Source organism: Carex rostrata, chromosome 10 (genome assembly GCF_964058835.1).
Source record: "Carex rostrata chromosome 10, lpCarRost1.2, whole genome shotgun sequence".
Taxonomy (NCBI): Eukaryota; Viridiplantae; Streptophyta; class Magnoliopsida; order Poales; family Cyperaceae; genus Carex; species Carex rostrata.
In genome coordinates, this window is record NC_135927.1 from 3965812 (window position 1) to 3986370 (window position 20559).

A 20559-nucleotide genomic window follows, 5' to 3' on the forward strand; every position below is an offset into this window, starting at 1 on the left:
CAAATATAAATTTAATTTTTGATCCAACAACAACTCTTTGATTTCAGATTTTGTCTAGTCATTTGAAAGATTGTGATTTAATTGCTCAAGACCTTAAATCATATTTCCTACAGATTGACACTTGTTTATACTAGATAGGATTATGCGTTTGTAATCTGATCAAGTACAACTGGGTTATAAATTAAAAGCACTGATCACATTTACACCCATCAATAATGCATGTAAGAACTAATACTTCGACTAACGAAGCTTGACAGCAGTTCAAAGACTAGGATTTAAACCAAGTGGTGCATCCGCATGTTATTGGGAAATTGTAGTGGCGCATCGGTTTTGTCAATCATGTGGCGCATCGGTTTTGTCAGTGGCAGGTTCCTCTTGAAAATTGTAGTGCCTCCGGTGGTAAATTGGATAGTTACTGGGAACAGGTTTGTCAATACAATTTTAAGCTAAATTCAAAATTTAACTAGCTGATTGATAATTGTAAAGGACTTGATCTACTTAAATTTGAGGACCTTAATTAACTAGCTGATTCAAAATTATGGACCTTAATTATAATAATTTGAGGTCATTGATCTACTTAAATTTTTGGGTAAATTTTGCTGTAGGTCACTAAACTTTGTTATTTGTCACGAATTGGCCACTCAAATTTGATTTGTCCCTTTTGAGTCACTCAACTTTGTTATTTGTTCCAATCAAGTCCCTCTATTTTTTTCCATCCAAAATTTTAACGGAATATGCTAATTCCGTTAGTATTTTGGATGGAATATACTCATTCCGTTAATATTTTGGATGGAATGAGTATATTCCGTTAATTTTTTTGACGGAATAGGAATATTCCGGTAAAATTTTGGATGGAAAAGTATAGAGGGACTTGATTGGGACAAATAACAAAGTTGAGTGACTCAAAAAAAGACAAATCAAACTTGAGTAACCAATTCGTGACAAATAACAAAGTTTAGTGACCTACAGCGAAATTTACCCTAAATTTTTCTATGCGTATAAAACATTATCTACTTCATTTTTTACATTTTCCATGATTACAAGACATCTATTTTCTGTTTCATTTCTATCACTTACCAGCACAAATCTGGAAGGAAGAACACTATGCTGCCAACTATCTGACAAGGTACAACATTTAGTTGTGCTTGAATAATCTGTTGTTAATCAAACCTTGGTAGCTACTACCAAGTTTTCAAAAAAGAATAATCTGCTGTTAATAATAATTTGCACAATCTTAATTTATTAATTTCATTTTTTGTTTAATTTTGTATCACATTTTAAAGGCAAGTTAACAAGTTTAAGAGCTGGTTTGAAGATGATGATGCACTGGAACAAGCCATAAATGGAGAGTACAGCACATCTAGAGAAGAGAGAAAATTCACTTCTCTTTCTAATCACAAAAAGATCATGTTGGACTGGGCCGATTTTGGGCCGAATACATTTGAGAAAGATCCCAACAAAAATTAAATAATTAAGATGTCTAAGAAATAGGAAAAGCCAACTCAAACAAGGAAAAACATGTCAAAGGGATATAGCGGAGAAATGTCTTAGATTATGCTCTAGAAAATGTATATGGAGGAAAAAAAAAGTCAAGGTATTTATATTAAATTCAGAAATACAACATCCAATTCCATGCATGTTCTTATATATATGAAAAAACTATTGGTACTAACTAGAAAAATATTTATGCAAGTTTAGCTTTAAAATATTTCTACTTAAAAGGGTATGAATTTTATTACACTGGTATCCACTTGTATAAAGATGAATGGCATCTACTGTGCTGGAGGCAGATCTAGCGATTAATAATTAAATTAATTAATTCTCAACAGAGATATTATAATACCCTGGTGGTCCACTCTAATTTGGGAAGACTTGACCTTAATTAGTTTATTCCAATGAAACGGAGCACCAAAATGGCAAATTCTAGGTTAAATTGTGATAGAAGTATTTTCAATGACATCCCTTCAAAACATTGAATTACATTTAACTACAAAAAAAAAAAAAGGATCTAGTATGGCCCCATAAAACTCGGTGCACTAATTATGTGAAATACCATAAATCAGCTCTAAAATTGCACTTCTAATACGTTGATATATATGAAACCATTAAACCACAACAAATCTTTCTCTGAATGTTATGATTGGCCAATAAAGAGTTGTTTATTTGAAATTCACAAATACAACAGCCAATTCCATGTAAGAACTGGTTTTTGATCTAGTGGCAAAGGCTAATGGTCTCTATGTGAGAGGTTATGGATTTGAAAGGGAAAAATCATTTGTTGTAATAAACAGGGGTATTAAATAGTTGGGCGGGTTGACATACAACAATTACTCAAAAAAAAAAAAAAAACAACCAATTCCATGTAAGAACTGGTTTTTGGTCTAGTAGCAAAGGCTAATGGTTTCTATGTGAGAGGTTATGGATTTGAAAGGGAAAAATCATTTGTTGTAATAAACAGGGGTATTAAATAGTTAGGCAGGTTGACATACAACAATTACTCAAAATAAAAAAAAATAAAAACAGCCAATTCCATGTATGTGTTTATATATATGAAAAAACTTGGTACTAACTAGAAAGATATTTATGCAAGTTTAGCTTTAAAATATTTCTAGCTAAAATACCCAGGTGGTCCACTCTAATTTGGGAAGACTTGACCTTAGATAAATTTTTCTTTCCAATGAAACGGAGCACCAAAATGGAAAATTCTAGGTTATCTGTGATAGAAGTATTTTCAAGGGCATCCGTACAAAGCATTGAAATTAATTTCATTTAACTACAAAATATATATATATCAATATCAATATATATATATATATATATATATATATATATATATATATATATATATATATATATATAGTATGGCCCTATAATTAAAGCTTGGTGCACTAATTATGTGAAATACCAGAAATAATGAGCTCAACCCCTTCTTTCTTTTAAAGCTGCTAGCTCTGAAATTGCACTTCTAATTCGTTGATACATATGAAACCATTAAACCACAAGACATTTTTCTATTGATATTTGTCATATGTTTAGTTAAAAGAAGTCATTACCTTGGAAATCTGCTGTTAAGAATCTTTTTCTCCCCATATTTTCTCCATAGATATCCGTCATGATGTGGTGCCATTGTAAGTGTTGTACTTGAACAACGAGAAGTCCTACGATTTTTCACAATGAATAAATGAGCAACGAAAGAAAGAAAGAAAGAAAATATTGTATTTAAGAGATAAAAATGAGGAAATCAAATGGGTACTCAGCACTCAGAAGAAAAACAACTAACCAAGGTGAAAAGGAAGAAATCAAATGAATCCTTGAAGCAAAAAAGGAAGAAATTTAACTTGAGAAAAGAACTCACTTGGTACTACGATAACCTTGCAAACTATCACCACCGTCAACTCTTTTGGAAGAGGAAATGGAAATAATTTTCCCCCGGTGATCTGAGACGGAGTTGTCGTTATTGGCATGAGATGGGGCCTTACAGGAGTTTATGAGCGAAGAAAGAGAGTATCTGAAATGACGAGAAGACTTTACTTCATCATTTATCTTGTTTAGAAGATCCGTAACGCTGGGTTTTTTCTCCCGTTCCGTTTCCTCTTTTAGCTCCATTGAAGATGATGTTTGTTCGCAGAAGACTTTTAATACTCGTGCCAGATTGATGATAGATTTGAATCTGAGATAACATGTATTAAAACAATGAAACAAAATGGGAGTCAAGTTGGTGCTTTAGGTGTAGTGTATTACTATTTAATTTGTTGTCCCTTCTCAAATTTGTAGGGTCCACGTGTTTGCTAATGTTCTTACAGGACGTGAAGAGACTTAAGAGTGCTTATTAATATATATCTATTTGAGAAATAAAATCTAGTTTTTGGCTTATCCATTTGGGAAATAGAAATGCAATTTTGAAAACTGAATTCTGAATGTAGATAACTTCTTTTGGGACAATTTCATATATATATTAAGAGGAGGGTTCAAATGCACCCAAAAATTTGTGCACCCAAATGCACCCTATCTTTCAAATCTTTTTTCTCCATTTTCGAAGTCTGAATAGTCAATCCGAACCGTTAGATGCGATCTATATATTAAGATGTGCTTGGAGACCAAATTTTACATTTTTTAGAATTTTTTTACAATTTATTAAGCCACTTTGAAAATCGCTGATTTTACATTTTCTAGACCATTGGATCAGCGATTTTTCAAAATGGCTTAACAAATAGTAAAAAAATTCCAAAAAATGTAAAATTTGGTCTCCAAGCACATCTTAATATATATATCGCATCTAACGGTTCGGATTGACTATTTAGACTTTGAAAATGGAGAAAAAGAATAGGGTGCATTTGGGTGCACAAAAATTTGGGTGCATTTGAACCCTCCTCATATATTAATATATATATATATATATATATATATATGAGATTGACTACGGTGAGCCATGGAGTAAAACACGTTTGTACTCCATGCCGTATTTTCATTTTGAAAGTTCAAACAACCGATTCGAACCGTTAGATGTGATCTCTATATTGAAATGTGTTTGGAGACTAAATTTTACATTTTTTGTAATTTTTTTATTATTTATTAAGCAATTTTGAAAATTGATGTTTTGTTGTGAACAATAGAAAATAGTAAAAATTTCTGGATCATCGGATCAAGATTTTCAAAGTGGCTTAATAAATAGTAAAAAAATTTCAAAAAATGTAAAATTTGGTATCCAAGCACATTTCAATATGGAGATCATATTGAGAAGTTCGGATCAGTCGTTTTGATTTTCAAAATAAAAATATAGTGCCATAGAGCACCAACTCATTTTACTCCATGGTTCACCGTAGCCCATTTCTCTCTCTCTTTCTATATATATCTTAAAAAACTTTCGAATTATCTTTTCTATTAAATGCCATTTTAAATTTGTACAAGTACTCATATTATCCTTTATTGAAAAATAAAAATATGTTGCATGTTTAATATAAATGTTTATTCTTCTATTTGTTTGGTTTCTGATGGTAAATGGTTCCTTTATCTATGTGTGATGCATAAACAGTGAAATTCAAACATATATTTGTTTGTGTTCCAAATAAGAGAATAAACCAGTTGTCATTAAACGTGTGAGCATTCCATGTAAGAAAATAGACTGAACTTTACTCATGATGTAAGAAAATAGACTGAACATTACTTGTGATGTAAGAAAATAAACCACTTGTCATTAAACATGTGTGCGCATTCCACTTGTCATTAAACATGCTACATATTCTTATTTCTATAATAGATAGTAAATAGGTACTTTATAAATTATGAATATTAATAGAATAAACCAATTATGTAGTACATATGTGAGTTTTTGAAATTTAGAAGAGTAAATATGATATTTTGAATTTCAGAGGGAGAAATTCCCTCAAAAGTTTGCCTTCATATCAAATTTGTTCTTAACTAATAGTTTTTATTTATTTATACTAGTCTAATGCATTAGTATTTTTTAATCAAGAAAGTATTATAATATTTTTCTTTCAGGTGGCAACATTCTTTCCTACATTTTATAAAAAAATATATTCTAAACATCTATCAACCACTTTTCTAATAAAGTTCAGAAAGAATGTCTCATTAATTTAAAGATATGAATTTACAAATGACATATGATATTAATAAAATTTATTACATGAGACTGGAGTTTGACATCTGATTATTACTAGGCAGAATAAGTTAGTCAAATTATTCTTTGGTTAAAATTATTTCTTGATCCTTATTCAATTTTGTACTAGATTTTTGTTTGCAAAGTATTATTGTTTTTTACTCTATTTGTTCTGAACAAACTGTACTGACTAAATTATAATAAGCTATTCATAGAAGATGACATGTGTTATTATTTGATTGTGACTGAGGATTGTGATTTACTTGACAATGCTATTTACTTTTCTTTAATATACAACACTATATGTGTTTAAGCTGCTAAAAAATAATATATATCAAGAGAAATTAATTTATTTCCATATAAATTCATAACAAACTACAATCACTAGTATATATCAAATATCTTGCTGCTAAATAAACAATATTTTTTTTTCTTTTAGAAATATTATTTACCTGATTGATAATAAATCCATTTTTGAATCCTACAATACAAATACAATAAATTTTATATAGTTTTGGGATGTGGATGGATGTGAGTACCCCCTCAGGTACCTGAGTACAATACTCCTTGCCAAGCCCAAATAAATTTGGGCTCTGATCAAGCCTTGTTTCCTTCACCCAATTCATCTAGAATTTCATCTATGGCCCTTTTAAGGCCCATACTTGAGCATTCTCTTCTTGCACCTTTCTCTCAGGTATTTAGAGATGGGCTGCCAACCCATGGGCCCCTTGTAGGTATGACAAAGTTTGCTAGCTAACTCTGTAGCAGCTTGGTCATTTTTAATTCTTCCCACCTTTTCATATGTCAAGTGTTTCATACGGATTTTGTCCTTGACGGAGGAATTAAGATGACACGTGTGTATTTAAGAAATGTTTGATTCAGATTCAGACGTAAACGATGGCCACATCAGATTCAGATCAATAAAGGAGTTGTATGTACAACTTGAAATTTGATCCCACATATTTTAATGGCATGGGCAGTCATCTAAGAAAAAATTAGATGACATGATTTCTTACTTTGACTGCATAGGTTTTTGTTAAGAGATAACTCTTTCTTGATTTACTAAAATTAGCATTAATTGCATTTTTATGTTTTGTTTACTTTAAATATGTAATAGGTCTGCCGTTGGAAATTAGTGAATCAAATAGAAAGTTTTATTTGTGTTTACTTGAGACTTCATATTTTATATTATTCTCTATTTCTACTTAATCGGCATGTGAGCTTAACGAACAAGATCATAACGGGACTGTTTTACGTCACAAGAGCGAGTAGCATTTTAATCAAAAGAAGTGTTTACCATTTATGAATCTGTTTACAGGTTCTGACAGCTGGGAATCAATCGGTTTAGTGAGCAACAGTGTGTAGTTACCACTAATTAAGTACTGCAGCTCTATCATATAATCACGATCCCCTTGCGACTATAGTATGCAAATTTGGCAGAGTCAGAACGGAATCGGACAACGCCGATCCGATTTTTGACCGAGTTACATGGTGACTATTTTTTCATAGAAAAACCAGATTAAATAGTGGTGATTCGGCCGAATCAAGCAAGTCTCAACCAATTCCAGACCAATTCTCACGATTTGAAGGAGATTCTCTCCAAGATAAGCCGATTCTATCTTTTATTTACATCAATTTGAGTTTATCGGAAGAATTGTAGTCGATTTGGGAAGAAAGAAGATAGGCACCTCTGGAGAAGAAGGCTAATAGATAAATCTTAAATAGACTCGGTGTACAAGTCCATGAAGCACATAAATAAAAAAAATAGTTGGTTCATCGTGAACCAAGAGCAACGAAAACACTCTGATTGAGAGATGGAGCCACTTGTAAGATTTAAGACAAATTTAGTGCTGCCTCCATCTTTTACTTCTCTTCATTTCGGTCTTCATTGGATCCACCAATTTACACAATTTTTTTCATTTTTATATTTGTTTTTGAATTGTTTATTCATGTTTTCTACTCCTGTCTGTTTGATTTTCTTTCTCTATTTATCTTCTATATATTTATTTCATTTAGATATCAAAAATATTTTATTTATCAATATTTTTCTATTTTTTTACTACAAAACAAGCTTCTGTAAAAAATATCCGAGTTTCCGATCCAATTCGGCCAATTCCGACCAGTGCAACCAGACCAGTGTTGTAAATAACGGTATGCGGTCGTCGGGCGGACAGGGCACCGCCAAGCGATTAATAGGGAATAATTGGGAATCATTGACCATAATCGAGAATAATCGATCGATTAATTGGAAAAATCAATAACGATTTGGTCAATGCTAGCGACTAATAAACCTGTTTTTTACAACACTGAACCAGACATAACTCCTAGTTTCTAGGCGGGGTTGGATGGGAAGGCATCGTGACCGTAGCCGTATCCAGCAGCCTCTTCAATCTGAAGTTCAGCAAACCGTTTCATTATTGCTTTTGTTGTCCCTATCAAACACGGCCTTTTTACAGAATTTCCAACCGACCAGAAAAGCCCAAGCCCGGTTCCACTGCTTCGGCATTTCCAATATTTTTTTTGATTGTCAGAGAATTTGAATTTGAAGTTACAAGCCCATAAATTAATGATAGGTTAAATCTTGTAATTGAATATATAAGCGATATTGATGTTGGGCTAAGTTACAAGCATTTGTTTGTTTTTGTTTTTTTTTTTTTTTTTGGGTGTTGGCTCTTTGAAAGATTACATATCATACTGAAAAATTTGACAAACAAGTCATTAATCATGAGTTGTATGACTAAGTAATAGATATAAGAGAAATGAACTTAATTATGAAGCTTATATATTTCGTTTTATGAGTTTAAAGTAAGATAAAAAGTTTTGACATAATTATGTATTTTCGTCTCTAATACATAGATGGAAAATAACCCCCAATTTTGTTAATCTTTAATCTGTTTCACGTAGAACTGCAGAGTTACAGCCACAGGATGGAAACAAGAGAGATGAGAGAGAAATTATATTGATTAATGTTTGTCTTGTATGGTTATAGGATCAGGAATTAGAAAATACAAGACCCGGTGCAGTCAAATAAATTAGAATTGTTAAGTTTGATGGTGGATTATATAATATGACTGTATTTGAACGGTACAGTTAATTATGTTGAATCAATATTACAACCTTAACTTTTCTTGTTTGGTTAAATATAAAGTTCATAGAATATGTATTCGGGAAAGCTACAAAATATGCAAGTTTAAAGTGTTCTTGAAAAATATATAGGAAATAGATATAGCTAGATATTTTATATTGAAAGACAAACAATATTTAAGAACAATATTTTCTTGTCTCTCCTTCAGATGCACCAAAATTCACCAAACAAATTAACATATAATTAGCAATATTATACATACCCACCAAAAAAATTCCTCACATGGTTATTAATTAGTAGCTCAAAATTTCCCATAATTTCTCTTAAAATAATTAGAACTGTATTGTTGGTCAACATACAAGAGTATTACATAATAAATCATGTAATTTGTATTGACGTGAGAATTATGTCACATATTTTGGACTAGTTAGCACATGAGCATGTCGACCAACTCTAACTAAAGAAGTTCAATGTGAATAGCATCTTGCAGTAGAAAATGCTTAAATATTTAAATAATTAACGGTATCTTATTCATTTTAGTACAGGTGTAGGCTAGGTTCTTCTTTCTCCCTTGTGAACTTCTTCAGTGAAAAATTCACCAAAGACCATATGTTTCATTGTGGCATAACCATTTCTTTCGGTTTAGAGTGTGCAAGCAAGTGAACAACTCTACAAGCCATTCACAAATTTCTAAAACTGCTTCACAAAAGAAAAAAGTAGAATAAGTGAGGGGAGAGGAGAGGAGGGGTGACCGGATTATCAAAATAAGTTGCACAAAACGGACTGTACGTTTGCGAAGTGCGACACTTGTAATAAGGACTTCACGTGTTCTTGAACAACAATGGCAATCTATTTTGAACATAAATTTTCATTAAATAAATATTAGCATATGTACCTGCACGCGTCAATCAGTACTCTCACATTCAAGTTAAATATCAAATAGTTCAAGACTAAATGTAAATAACAGAAAGTGATTTTAACTAACTTATTCTTGATATGAAATTTTATAAATAACATTCAAAATAACTAAGGTGCATTTACTGCCGACTTTAATTTAACAAGCATTAATATTCAGAAAGAAATTATTTTTATTAGATTTATTATGTCTATTATTTTTTCTTCAATAAGAGAGCTAAAACAGGAAGCTTTAGCTTCTCCTTGAGGAGGTGTTTCGCAACATGAGTGGCAAATCTTGAGAACAAGTCATCAACTATAGCGCTACCAAAATGGCTTGCAATCATCGGCTCTAAAACAGATCGTATGACCTTTGCGCAATTTGCACCGCTTTGAACATTGTCAACCACCACATTGTCATCCAAATCGTTAAATGGGTCAAGGTTCGACTCAAATGTTTGGAAGTGGATAATATCAAAGAGCCCTTGTAAGTTTACGATTGCCTCCACTTCTTCGGCAGAAGGTGCATAAAAAGGTAGATTGAAAGTGTCCAACTTTTCTTCCTCCACTAGTCCCTTTAAATGTAAAGAAATACACAATGAAATACCAAAGTTAGAGACTTTTAATTTTATATATGACAGAAATAATTAATGAGTTGTATGTATCTCTCGCTATATAGCCCCTTGATCTTAGCGCTGGCCATAAGAGGTATAGGAAGTAATTAACGGAAGGCTCCTTGAGATTGAAACAATTATTTTTTTTATGCAACCATAGGTAGAACTCTTACAATGTGTTCCACTATATAACAAATTTGGGTGCCATAAGATTCTACAATTTTATTCTCATTAATATTTAAAATTTCAAGATTACAGAACAATTTCAATTGTGAAACCAGTGTAATTTATTTATAACAAGCTAGAACAATGGTTGAAGGATTTGTTTGAGTGGTTAATTTTGAAAACTAATAAAGAATTCGGGATGTGCAACTTGTTGTCGTTCATATATGTATATATATACGATATAAGGGAATCTTAGAAATTTCATCGACCTTCTTAAGAAATTTATTGCACATTGTAGGATTTTTGCTAATACCTCTCGAACCATTGAATCCAGTGACTCAGCAACTGATCCCCAGATTGTGCTGAGCTCTCCATCCAATATGTCCTTTTTATTCCTTCCCAGAAATGATAACACCATCTGACCACAAGGTGCTAGCTCGTCAAAGCGGAGCTTGAGAAAATGCAAGAAGTCCATATGGAACTGTTCCTGGTATAGTTTCACCACAAGAGGTGGGCTTGTTTTACCAATGTATATGTTTCCTTTGTTGAGAGGCATTCCATTTCTTTTGTCCCCTATATCTTTAGGCACCTATATATTTTATATACATATAAAGTTGTTAGACTAAACAAGATAAGATAAATTGTTTATATCCATATAGCTTATTAGTATGCATGATGGTGAAAATACTTCAGTCAAATAATATGACTTCTTCAGTCAGTCATTTATATATCATTCGATTATATAATAATTTAATTGTTCAAAATTAATACATTTTCTATCCAAGTAATCTAAATTAAACACATAATTAAATAGGTATAATTATGTACCATAAGAATTGGATGCACCATAAATTAGATGTACTGTACAAAAATTATCTGAATATTATACATATCTCATTATCTTGATCGTAGTATCGCGCTTTTTAACTAAAAGTACTATTAAAAAAAGTACATGTACATACCTGAGAAATCCACATGAGTGAATATGACGAATGGAAAAACTGAACACTCTGGCGAGGAAAAAGCCGTCCGTAGAAAGATCCAGGCAACCCCGCAACAAAATGGGGAACACTAATGGAACCATTCTCTGCCCTTACACTCTCCTCACCATGGTCGAGCGACTGAAAGATGTTGTTGAAATCGTTATTAGGAAGGTCATTTAAGAAGAATAGCATCTCAGGCGGCTGCTGTCCCGACCTCAGACATTGATTGCTTATTATTTTTATCACTTCGGACAAAACGTCCAGTGTGTTGGGGCCAGAAGAGCAGCCTAGATCAGCCACAACCATCTTCTCAGGAAGAAGATTTCTGTATATTTCTCCGATGGCTTCCTCGACCATAGGCATGATAGTTAGTATAGCCTTCTCCTGATAATGTAATAACACATGTTATATACATGATTTATCCATAAACAATAACAGCATGAAAGAATGCTAATCCTATTGTTAATTAGAAAATGGACATATTTAAGGCCACACAAATGTTTCTTCTTTTTTGTCTTTACAAAGTATTTTTTTTAGATGTAGGGAAAAAGTGCAGTTACCAAAATTTGTTGAAAATAGTAAACTTAGTTAATTGGTTAATTAGTCAAATTGTTTGGGTGAATATATTTATGGTGGGTTGTGCAATTCATGCACTTGGTATTTGTGTCATATTTAATAATATTTATGTTGTAGAGTATCTATAGGGAACCATGTAGCCAACAAATTGAGATGTTGTCATTTGTAAATTGTAAGAGAGTAAAACAATATTGATAATAGAAGTTAAATTTTTGGTATAAAGTGTTCTTTCTTTCATTACTAAAATATATTAAGTTCATATCAAATATTGCTAATAAATTGGTATCAGAGACTGGTGACATATAAGAGGGTGCAACCATTGCAAAGAAGAAAAAGAAGAGCTAAAAGAAAAGAAAATAAAGAAGAAGAAAACAAAAACAAAGAAAAGGGCATGTAAGTGGGATTGCCATATGGTAATCATGAAAAAATGAAGTAGCACGAAATTCTCGAAGAAACGTTGTAAGTGAAGGCAACACTAATAGAACAGAAACCAGACAGCGGTGATCGGGGTCAAGGTCAAGATCACAACGGTTGTGGAGATCATAGTTATGGTCACGGTAGTGATGAATAGTCATGGCATGTGGAACATTGTCGAGAACGGGGTTAAAGAACTCGAAGATGATGGCAAACTCACGTTAGACGAGTTAAATGCTTTGAAAAAGAAGAATGAATGTCAAAGCACACTAAGTATCATCCATCAATGGTTAGATGATGACAACGTCAATATGATTGCCAATTAGACGAGTTGTAAGAATGTATGAGAATTTTTTAGAAATGCGGTGCTTGTAGTTTATAAAGTGAAGAATGTGCACCTTTAAACTCTAATGGTTGAGTTTGATTCAATTGTGATGAAGGAGAGAGTTTGTTGGATACTATTTTACTAGTGTTGGTCATGGAAGATGTGAGAGATCGAGGTGAGGTCCAATATACAAACGTAAATATGGTTGTGGGTGTAAGTCGATAAGCGACAAATTATGATTTGATCATGGGAAGCCAAGGTGCAACAACGCAGATACATCATGGGTGATCAAGTACGATGATGAGCGGACAACTTATTGATGTAATCCCACGATGATAATCGAGTTTCAGGAAGATGTCTCTAAAAGAATAATCGTACAGTTTTCTACCATATTTTTTAGACGGTGGAAAATAATTAAGTTTACGGAGGCATGTTAGAAAACGTAATCTTAATTAATTGATCAATTAGTCAAATGATTACGTGAATGTGTTTGGGTTTTCTAGATAGATTAAATGTTTATGTTTTCTAGAGTTATGTTGAGTTGTGCAATTCATTAACTTGATATTTGTTTCATGTTTATTGACATTTATGTTATAGGATATCTAAATGGCACCATGTAGCTTCTAAATTGCGATGTTATCATTTTTAATTTGTAAGATAGTAAGAAAGTAAGTGAGTAAGAGAATAATAATATTAAACGTTAAATTTATAATATGGAGTGTTCTCTCTTCCATTACTAAAATGTATTAAGTTTATATCAAATACTAACAAAAAAAACTCCCACCTGTATCTTGCTATTGGCAGCATAACTTGTTTCACTGGCGCCGCCAACCATGTAAAGAACTTTTTGAACATCCATTGCTCCGAGACTGATCCTCTTGTTTTTCTTGTTGTTCTGCTTACTTTAGTTCTAATGCATGTACATCTGTGCAAAGGTAGTATTTATATGCATATTTCAACATATGTAGTCATACAATAATATGTACGTAAGATGGTGCGTGTATGGTGAGGTCACTGCCAAATGTATGCAATGACACACAGAAATGCTCTTACATTTAACATGTGCCGTTGTATCCGGACAAAACTGCATATATTTATTCAAAAATACACGCAAGATAGTAAAAAAATTTAAACGACCACCATGTTTTTTATTACATTCCAATTTTGTTCATATAATGTAGCTCCATATACAAATTCCGGAGAACACTCATGTTAAAACAAAAGAAAATTGATTAAATTACTTAGTATCAAAATATTAAATGTCACCATAATTGTTAAATGCAAACAAAGAAAATCATTCTACTTGAAGTCTTTACAATATATGAATGTTATCAAGCCACTAACACTCTCTCTCAAACTCAATTACAATTTCATATACAAATTTTAAAATGATCAAATATATTTTGAAAAGAGGCTTAATTAGTTAAAAGAGGGGATAATAACAAGACTTGTGGATTTGATCAGTTAAATGAAGCTTCTATTAGAACGCGTGCCTATTAGGACACTCCGGGATATTAACTTTGACCATTCCATTTCTCTCCACCTCAGCAGTATATATGGTACAATAATTGTCAACATCAACAATCTATTGATTGATCTTTCAAAAAAAAAAAAAAAAATCTATTGATTGCTTCTTTATGTAATGCACTTGATAACAAAAATGTGTTTGATTTTGACTAACAATATACTGGTTCCTTTTCTCATAAAATGTGAATCTTGTGCCAAGACATGTTTTTTTATTCTTATTTTTGTTTTTTTAATGAAGAGAGGAAAGTTTTTTTGTTTGGAGAAAAAGGGTGGAAAAACGAAAATCTACTTGGAGAAAGGATGATCGATTTTGCTTTCATATATATATAGAGAGAGAGAGAGAGAGAGAGAGAGAGAGATGGGCTATGGTGTATTGCAATGCATGGAGAGGTTTGTGCATTGGACCATAAATCTAAAATTCAAAATCCAAATGACCGATCGAAACCGTTCATCTTGTTCTCCATATTAATATGTGCTTGAAGACCAAATTTTACATTTTTCTGAATTTTTTTACTATTTATTAAGTATTTTACAAAATTGTTGATCCAACGGTGGCTTAACAAAACAGTAAAATCAGCAGCCACCGTTGGATTAACAATTTTGTAAAATACTTAATAAATAGTAAAAAAATTCAGAAAAATGTAAAATTTGGTCTCCAAGCACATATTAATATGGAGAACAAGATGAACGGTTTGGATCGGCCATTTGAATTTTGAATTTTAGATTTATGGTCCAATGCACAAATCCCTCCATGCATTGCAATGCACCATAGCCCATCTCTCTCTCTCTCTCTCTCTCTCTCTATATATATATATATATATATATATATATATATATATATAGAGTAAGGCTACGCTACTTCGCGAATTAAACGGATTGTTTTAATTCGCGCTCATATCTCTAGTTTCGAAGTCCAAATAGCTGATCCAAACCGTTATATATTTAATCTATATTAAAATGTGCTTGGAGACGAAATTTTACATTTTTTGGAATTTTTTTATTATTTATTAAGATGGTTTGAAAATCGCTGTTTTTTAATAGTGCAGAATTTTAATAAAAACAGCGATTTTCAAACCATCTTAATAAATAGTAAAAAAAATTAAAAAAATGTAAAATTTGGTCTCCAAGCACATTTTAATATAAATTAAACATCTAACGGTTTGGATCGGTTATTTGGTCTTCAAAACTAGAGATATGAGCGCGAATTAAAACGGCCCTTTTAATTCGCGAAGTAGCGTAGCATTACTCTATATATATATATATATAGATGGATATATAGAGGTTGGCTAATATCAAATCGGTTGTTTCTGAGGTCCCGTGCAACTAAGTCGTTTTCTAATTTTCAAAGTTCAAAAAACCGATCCAAACAGTTAGATGTGATCTCTATATTAAGATGTGCTTGGAAACCAAATTTTATATTTTTCTGAATTTTTTATTATTTATTAAACCACGATCACATAATACACACACATTTCATTTTTTTTTTGGCAAGAAGTTATAAAGGTAAAGCTCGTTCAAGATAATCCTATTAATAAATTGTCTATTATTTCTCTGACTTAGCCACCCCTGGCCATACTTATCTTCTTTTTTTTCTTTTTTTTTCTTTTTTTTTTTTTGCATGAATCATGCCCGTAGGCAATAGCTTTATTAATCACAACTTTTCACAGGAGATTACATTTGATATAAAAACCCTCCCATAAAAATCTAAAATTCCAAAAACATAGGATATGTGTACCCCATACAGTCCCAAGCTATCCCTTTCCTTAAACCCATTTTTGCTAACTTATCAGCCTTTCCATTTTCATCTCTACTCACATGGCTATAGGGGTGTCAATGATACCCTTTTAGCCATTTACCCGACCCGTACCGTATTCGATAAGACAGGTATGGGTAAGAAAATTTTTTCGTTAGCTTATTGGATATGGGTATGGGTAAGAATTTTTTTTCGTTAGCTAAATGGGTAAGGGTACGGGTAAAAGCTATTTCGTACCCATTATCCTATAGGGTAATTATATAAAATATAATAATATGATAATATTTGAGCAATAATTAGTGAGTACTTTTATTATTTAGTATATTATTTTTGTTATAAGAAAAATATTAAACATATTATTTTTATTTGTGTGTTTTGTTCTTTAATTAAATAATTAATTTTTTTGAAAGATATATTTTTGTTTTTAAATTTTCTTGTTTTATAAAAAAATATAATTTAGTTGAAATTGATTGCACAATTATTTTCATTTTTATTTTTTATTAGTAATATCATTGTATATGTGCAAAATAAATGAGTTTTGATGTTCTATTTGTAAAATATAATAAAACTAATTATTATAGTCGTATTATCCGTTATTCACCCGCTACTGTTTCGTTACCCAATAATTTTAACGGGTAAAGGTAGGGTAGGGTAAGATCAAATCTTAATGGGTAAGAGTAGGGTATGGGTAAGATCATTTTTAGTGGGTATGGGTATGAAAATGCTCCCACCCTACCTGTATCGTATCCATTGACACCCCTACATGGCTACGTACAAAACCAGTGTTTTCCTTCGCAAGCTTCCAGATTTGCATGGTTTCCTCCAAGGCATGCCATTCAGTTTTCATTGGTGGTTGTATACTCGATATTGCCTTAGATAGGGACAGATTATCAGTGCAAAACCTACAGGAGGAAATACCGCACAGTACAACATATCTCATAGCCTCTAGTAGTGCCTTTGCTTCTGATTGCATGGGGCATGATGATAGTATTCCAGCTGTTCTGTATGCTAATAAAGTTTCCATACTTATCTTCTGCCCCTGACAATAATTGTCAACAACAACAATCTATACTGATTGCTTCTTTATGTCATGCACATGATAAAAAAAAACTCTATTTGATTTTGTCTAACAATATACTGGTTCCTTTTCTCATAAAATGTGAATCTTGTGCCAAGACATGTTTTTTTATTCTTATTTTTGTGTTTTTTTTTAATGAAGAGAGGAAAGTTTTTTGTTTGAAGAAAAAGGGTGGAAAAACGAAAATATACTTGGAGAAAGGATGATCGATTTTTCTTTCATATCTATATATTTATACAGAGAGTAAGGCTACCATACATTGCAATGCATTGGTATTTTTGTACATTAAACTATAAATCACCAAATTCAAAGTCCAAATAACCGATCCAAACTATTCATCTTATTCTCCATATTAATGTGTTTGGACACCAAATTTTATATTTTTTGAGAATTTTTTACTATTTTTTAGATTTATTAAAAATCGCTATTTTTTATGGTCCAAATTTGTCTGAAAAACAACGAATATCACATGGACACATCAAGATATTCAATCGCTGTTTTTTTTAGCTACACTACACACATCAAGATATTCAATCTCACATGGACAGGGACATAAACAATTTTGCAAAGGTACAAACAAACAAAACCCTGGCCACGTGCCACCCACATGTTTTCCTTCAACGAGGCTACATTACTTCTTTTATATCACAACGAGTCGTCATAACCCGCACACTATTATATTATGTTCATCTTCAAACTGTTACACGTAGAAAAGCTGAGTTAAGGTCACAGGAAAAAAGAGATATGAGAGAGAAATTATAAATACCTTATTGAATATTCTTTGTCTTGTATGGTTCTGAGATGGGATCACGGACTAGAAAATGCAAAGACCCGGTGCGGTCAAATATATTAGAATTGTTAAATTTGATGGTGGCTTATATAATAATGTTTGAACGGTACAATTAATTTTGACTGAATAACCTTAATTTTTTGTTTTGTTAATGATATAGTATATTTTACAATATGTATTCTAGAAAGCTACAAAGTATGCATAGTAGAAAGTGCCCTTGAAAGATATTTAAAGAAGGGAAATTTTCAGTGTACCTATATATACAAACTTTTGAAATAGCCAATATCTTCATATAAACACCATATTATCCACTATCCCCATAAAAATTTAACATTCTTACTTTTATCCCCATTAAATTATTAAGATGTTTATTTAATTGTTTTAAAATTTGAAATGATCAATATGCCCTTGAACTACAAATGGAGGTGTCCATTTTAATTGTTTCTTCCTCCCTGTGTCTCTCTCAGCTCTGTTCTCCCTCAGACAAGTCTCTCTCCCAGCAAAATCGAGTTCGCACAAATAACCAAAAATGTTAATTGGTAAATTATATCTAGTTCAAAAAAGAATGTTATAAAAAAATAAAAAATAAACAATGATCAACTATAAAAACAACCCAGTAGAAAGAAAAATAATTACATAGTCGAATATCATTATGGCTTGCCAGAGAATGGATCCTCTGCAACTCAGCAGCACTAGTGCACAACTGTCCGATCTTTTCTTGATTCAATTTGATACAAGAACTACATGATGTTCATGACTACTTTTAATTTTAAGATTCAAAAAAATCAAAGATCCAACTGTTCACCTAGATCAAGGATCTAAGGAGATACAATCAAGATCTGTCATTGTATGAATGTTAATATGGATCGACAGCAAGCATTGCAGTGTTTGCTCGTGGAAGGATATGAACTTCGCTACAGAGGATTTTGGAATCTTTCTTCTTCATGGAACTCTAGATACAAAAATTTGAAGTGTTGTGCTATGGTTAGAGACTAAAGATAATATCAGTTGATAAGACGCTCACCATTGGAAAAAATAGAATCAGTATCGGTTATATACAGATATCAGTATCGGTTCACAACCGATCCTGATGAGGGCGACACAGATACCAAACAAATCTGTATCGGTTGTTACAACCGATGCAGATTAGTACCAATCTGCATCGGTTCTAATTAACAACCGATGCAGATTAGTACCTATCTGCATCGGTTCTAATTAACAACCGATGCAGATAGGTACTAATCTGCATCGGTTCTAATTAACAACCGATGCAGATAGATTTTGTAAATAGAATTTTTAAAATTCAGGAAAAACTATCAGCATCGGTTCTACTGTACAACCGATACAGATGTATATTTCAAATTATATTTTTTAAATTCAGAAAATAGAGTATCAGCATCGGTTCTTAAGTAAGAACCGATGCTGATACTCAATTGAATTTTAAAAAAATATTTTTTATTAAATGGCCAGCTTCCATATTTATTTAGCTGGCCGAAATTTGAAATTATCACAAATCCTAAATTATCAATAAAACACATTCTAAATTAATTTTCAATAAAACACATCCTAAATTAATTATCAATAAAACACATCATAAATTAATTATATATCATACACATCCTAACTTATTACAAAAAATTCATGTTCCTAACTTCCTCTCGTCTTAATTTCTTTCAGCAAGGCTTTGGCCCACATTTGGCGAAAGTCGGCCAAGCGTTGTAACGTATATTTAGCGGGAATATCCTGCATTTTTAGAATTTGTGAAGAGCATATATATACAATTAAATTGTGTATTTTATTATAATTGAAGCAACAATTCTTATTTTTGAAAAATTTATAAATGCATATATACCTTCAATTGCGGAAAAACATCGAGACAGTGGTTTATTATGTCTTGCATGAGCAACATGGTATAATATGCACATTCCTAGCCGGCTGGTTGTTGTGGGCACTACATAACAAGTTTCAAAAAAAAAAATGTTTGTATTACGAGCATACAAATGGCTTATATGTATATTCATTATAATTATATCGCAATATGAATTTTTACCTTGCAATCGTTATGAACTGTTAAAGAAGCACTCATTTCCTTTATGAAGACGCTGTTGAAATATGAAAACATTGAACAATCAGTACTTACGATACATTTTTGAAATGATAATATAATAATAAAATCATTAGTATTCTTAAAAAACGTAAAATTTAGGAAAGACACTTACTCCTCGATAGCAGCACTGATCATCAGCATTCTTTTACCTTTCTTATCGGAATCATACACGTACAATGCACGTTCTCTTGGCATAAGCACGACCAATATCCAATGATTTCTGCATGTTAGGTTTGTAGCATGTCATATTATTCAATTTATATGAATTGAAAGAAATATAATAAAATTAGAATATATATATATGTAACACTAACATCTGATGGTATGGTATGAAGATTAATCTCTTGTCCTGATTTTCTCGGAGTGCTTTCCCTATGTATTGAAGAACACGTCCTCGGTCATCATTCAACAGGGTGGCATTCGTTTGACTGGGGTCCATGAAACCAACCTGCTCATCGGGATATTCCTCCTTGAGGTATTTGTGCCAATACCTACAAAATAAAGACACAAAGGTGATCTCAATTTTGTGAAATTTGAATTACAAGTACTAAACATCTGCAATTATTACAAATATTAACTCACAGCATCCAGATCTGAACAACTGGTACAGTGAGCCACTCCCGTGGAGTAA

At 31.9% G+C, this 20559-nt stretch overlaps 1 protein-coding gene across 2 annotated transcripts in view; it reads right to left on the reverse strand.

The window, feature by feature from the left end:
* Window positions 1-13566, reverse strand: part of LOC144561023 (anthranilate O-methyltransferase 3-like) — a 38424-nt gene extending 24858 nt beyond the window's left edge. The window contains exons 1-4 of one of the 2 annotated variants that reach the window (XR_013513557.1): window positions 13458-13566; window positions 11338-11742; window positions 10689-10964; window positions 9751-10171 (exon numbers count right to left, since the gene is read on the reverse strand). Coding sequence is in view for 1 of the 2 variants with exons in the window: in XM_078310243.1 (XP_078166369.1) it covers window positions 9812-10171; window positions 10689-10964; window positions 11338-11742; window positions 13458-13532 (1116 nt within the window). In the remaining variant the exon portion in view is untranslated. Of the gene's footprint in view, window positions 1-9695; window positions 10172-10688; window positions 10965-11337; window positions 11743-13457 lie in introns of those variants that run through there. The other variant, XM_078310243.1, reaches the window with a different exon arrangement.
* Window positions 13567-20559: the final 6993 nt, after the last annotated feature.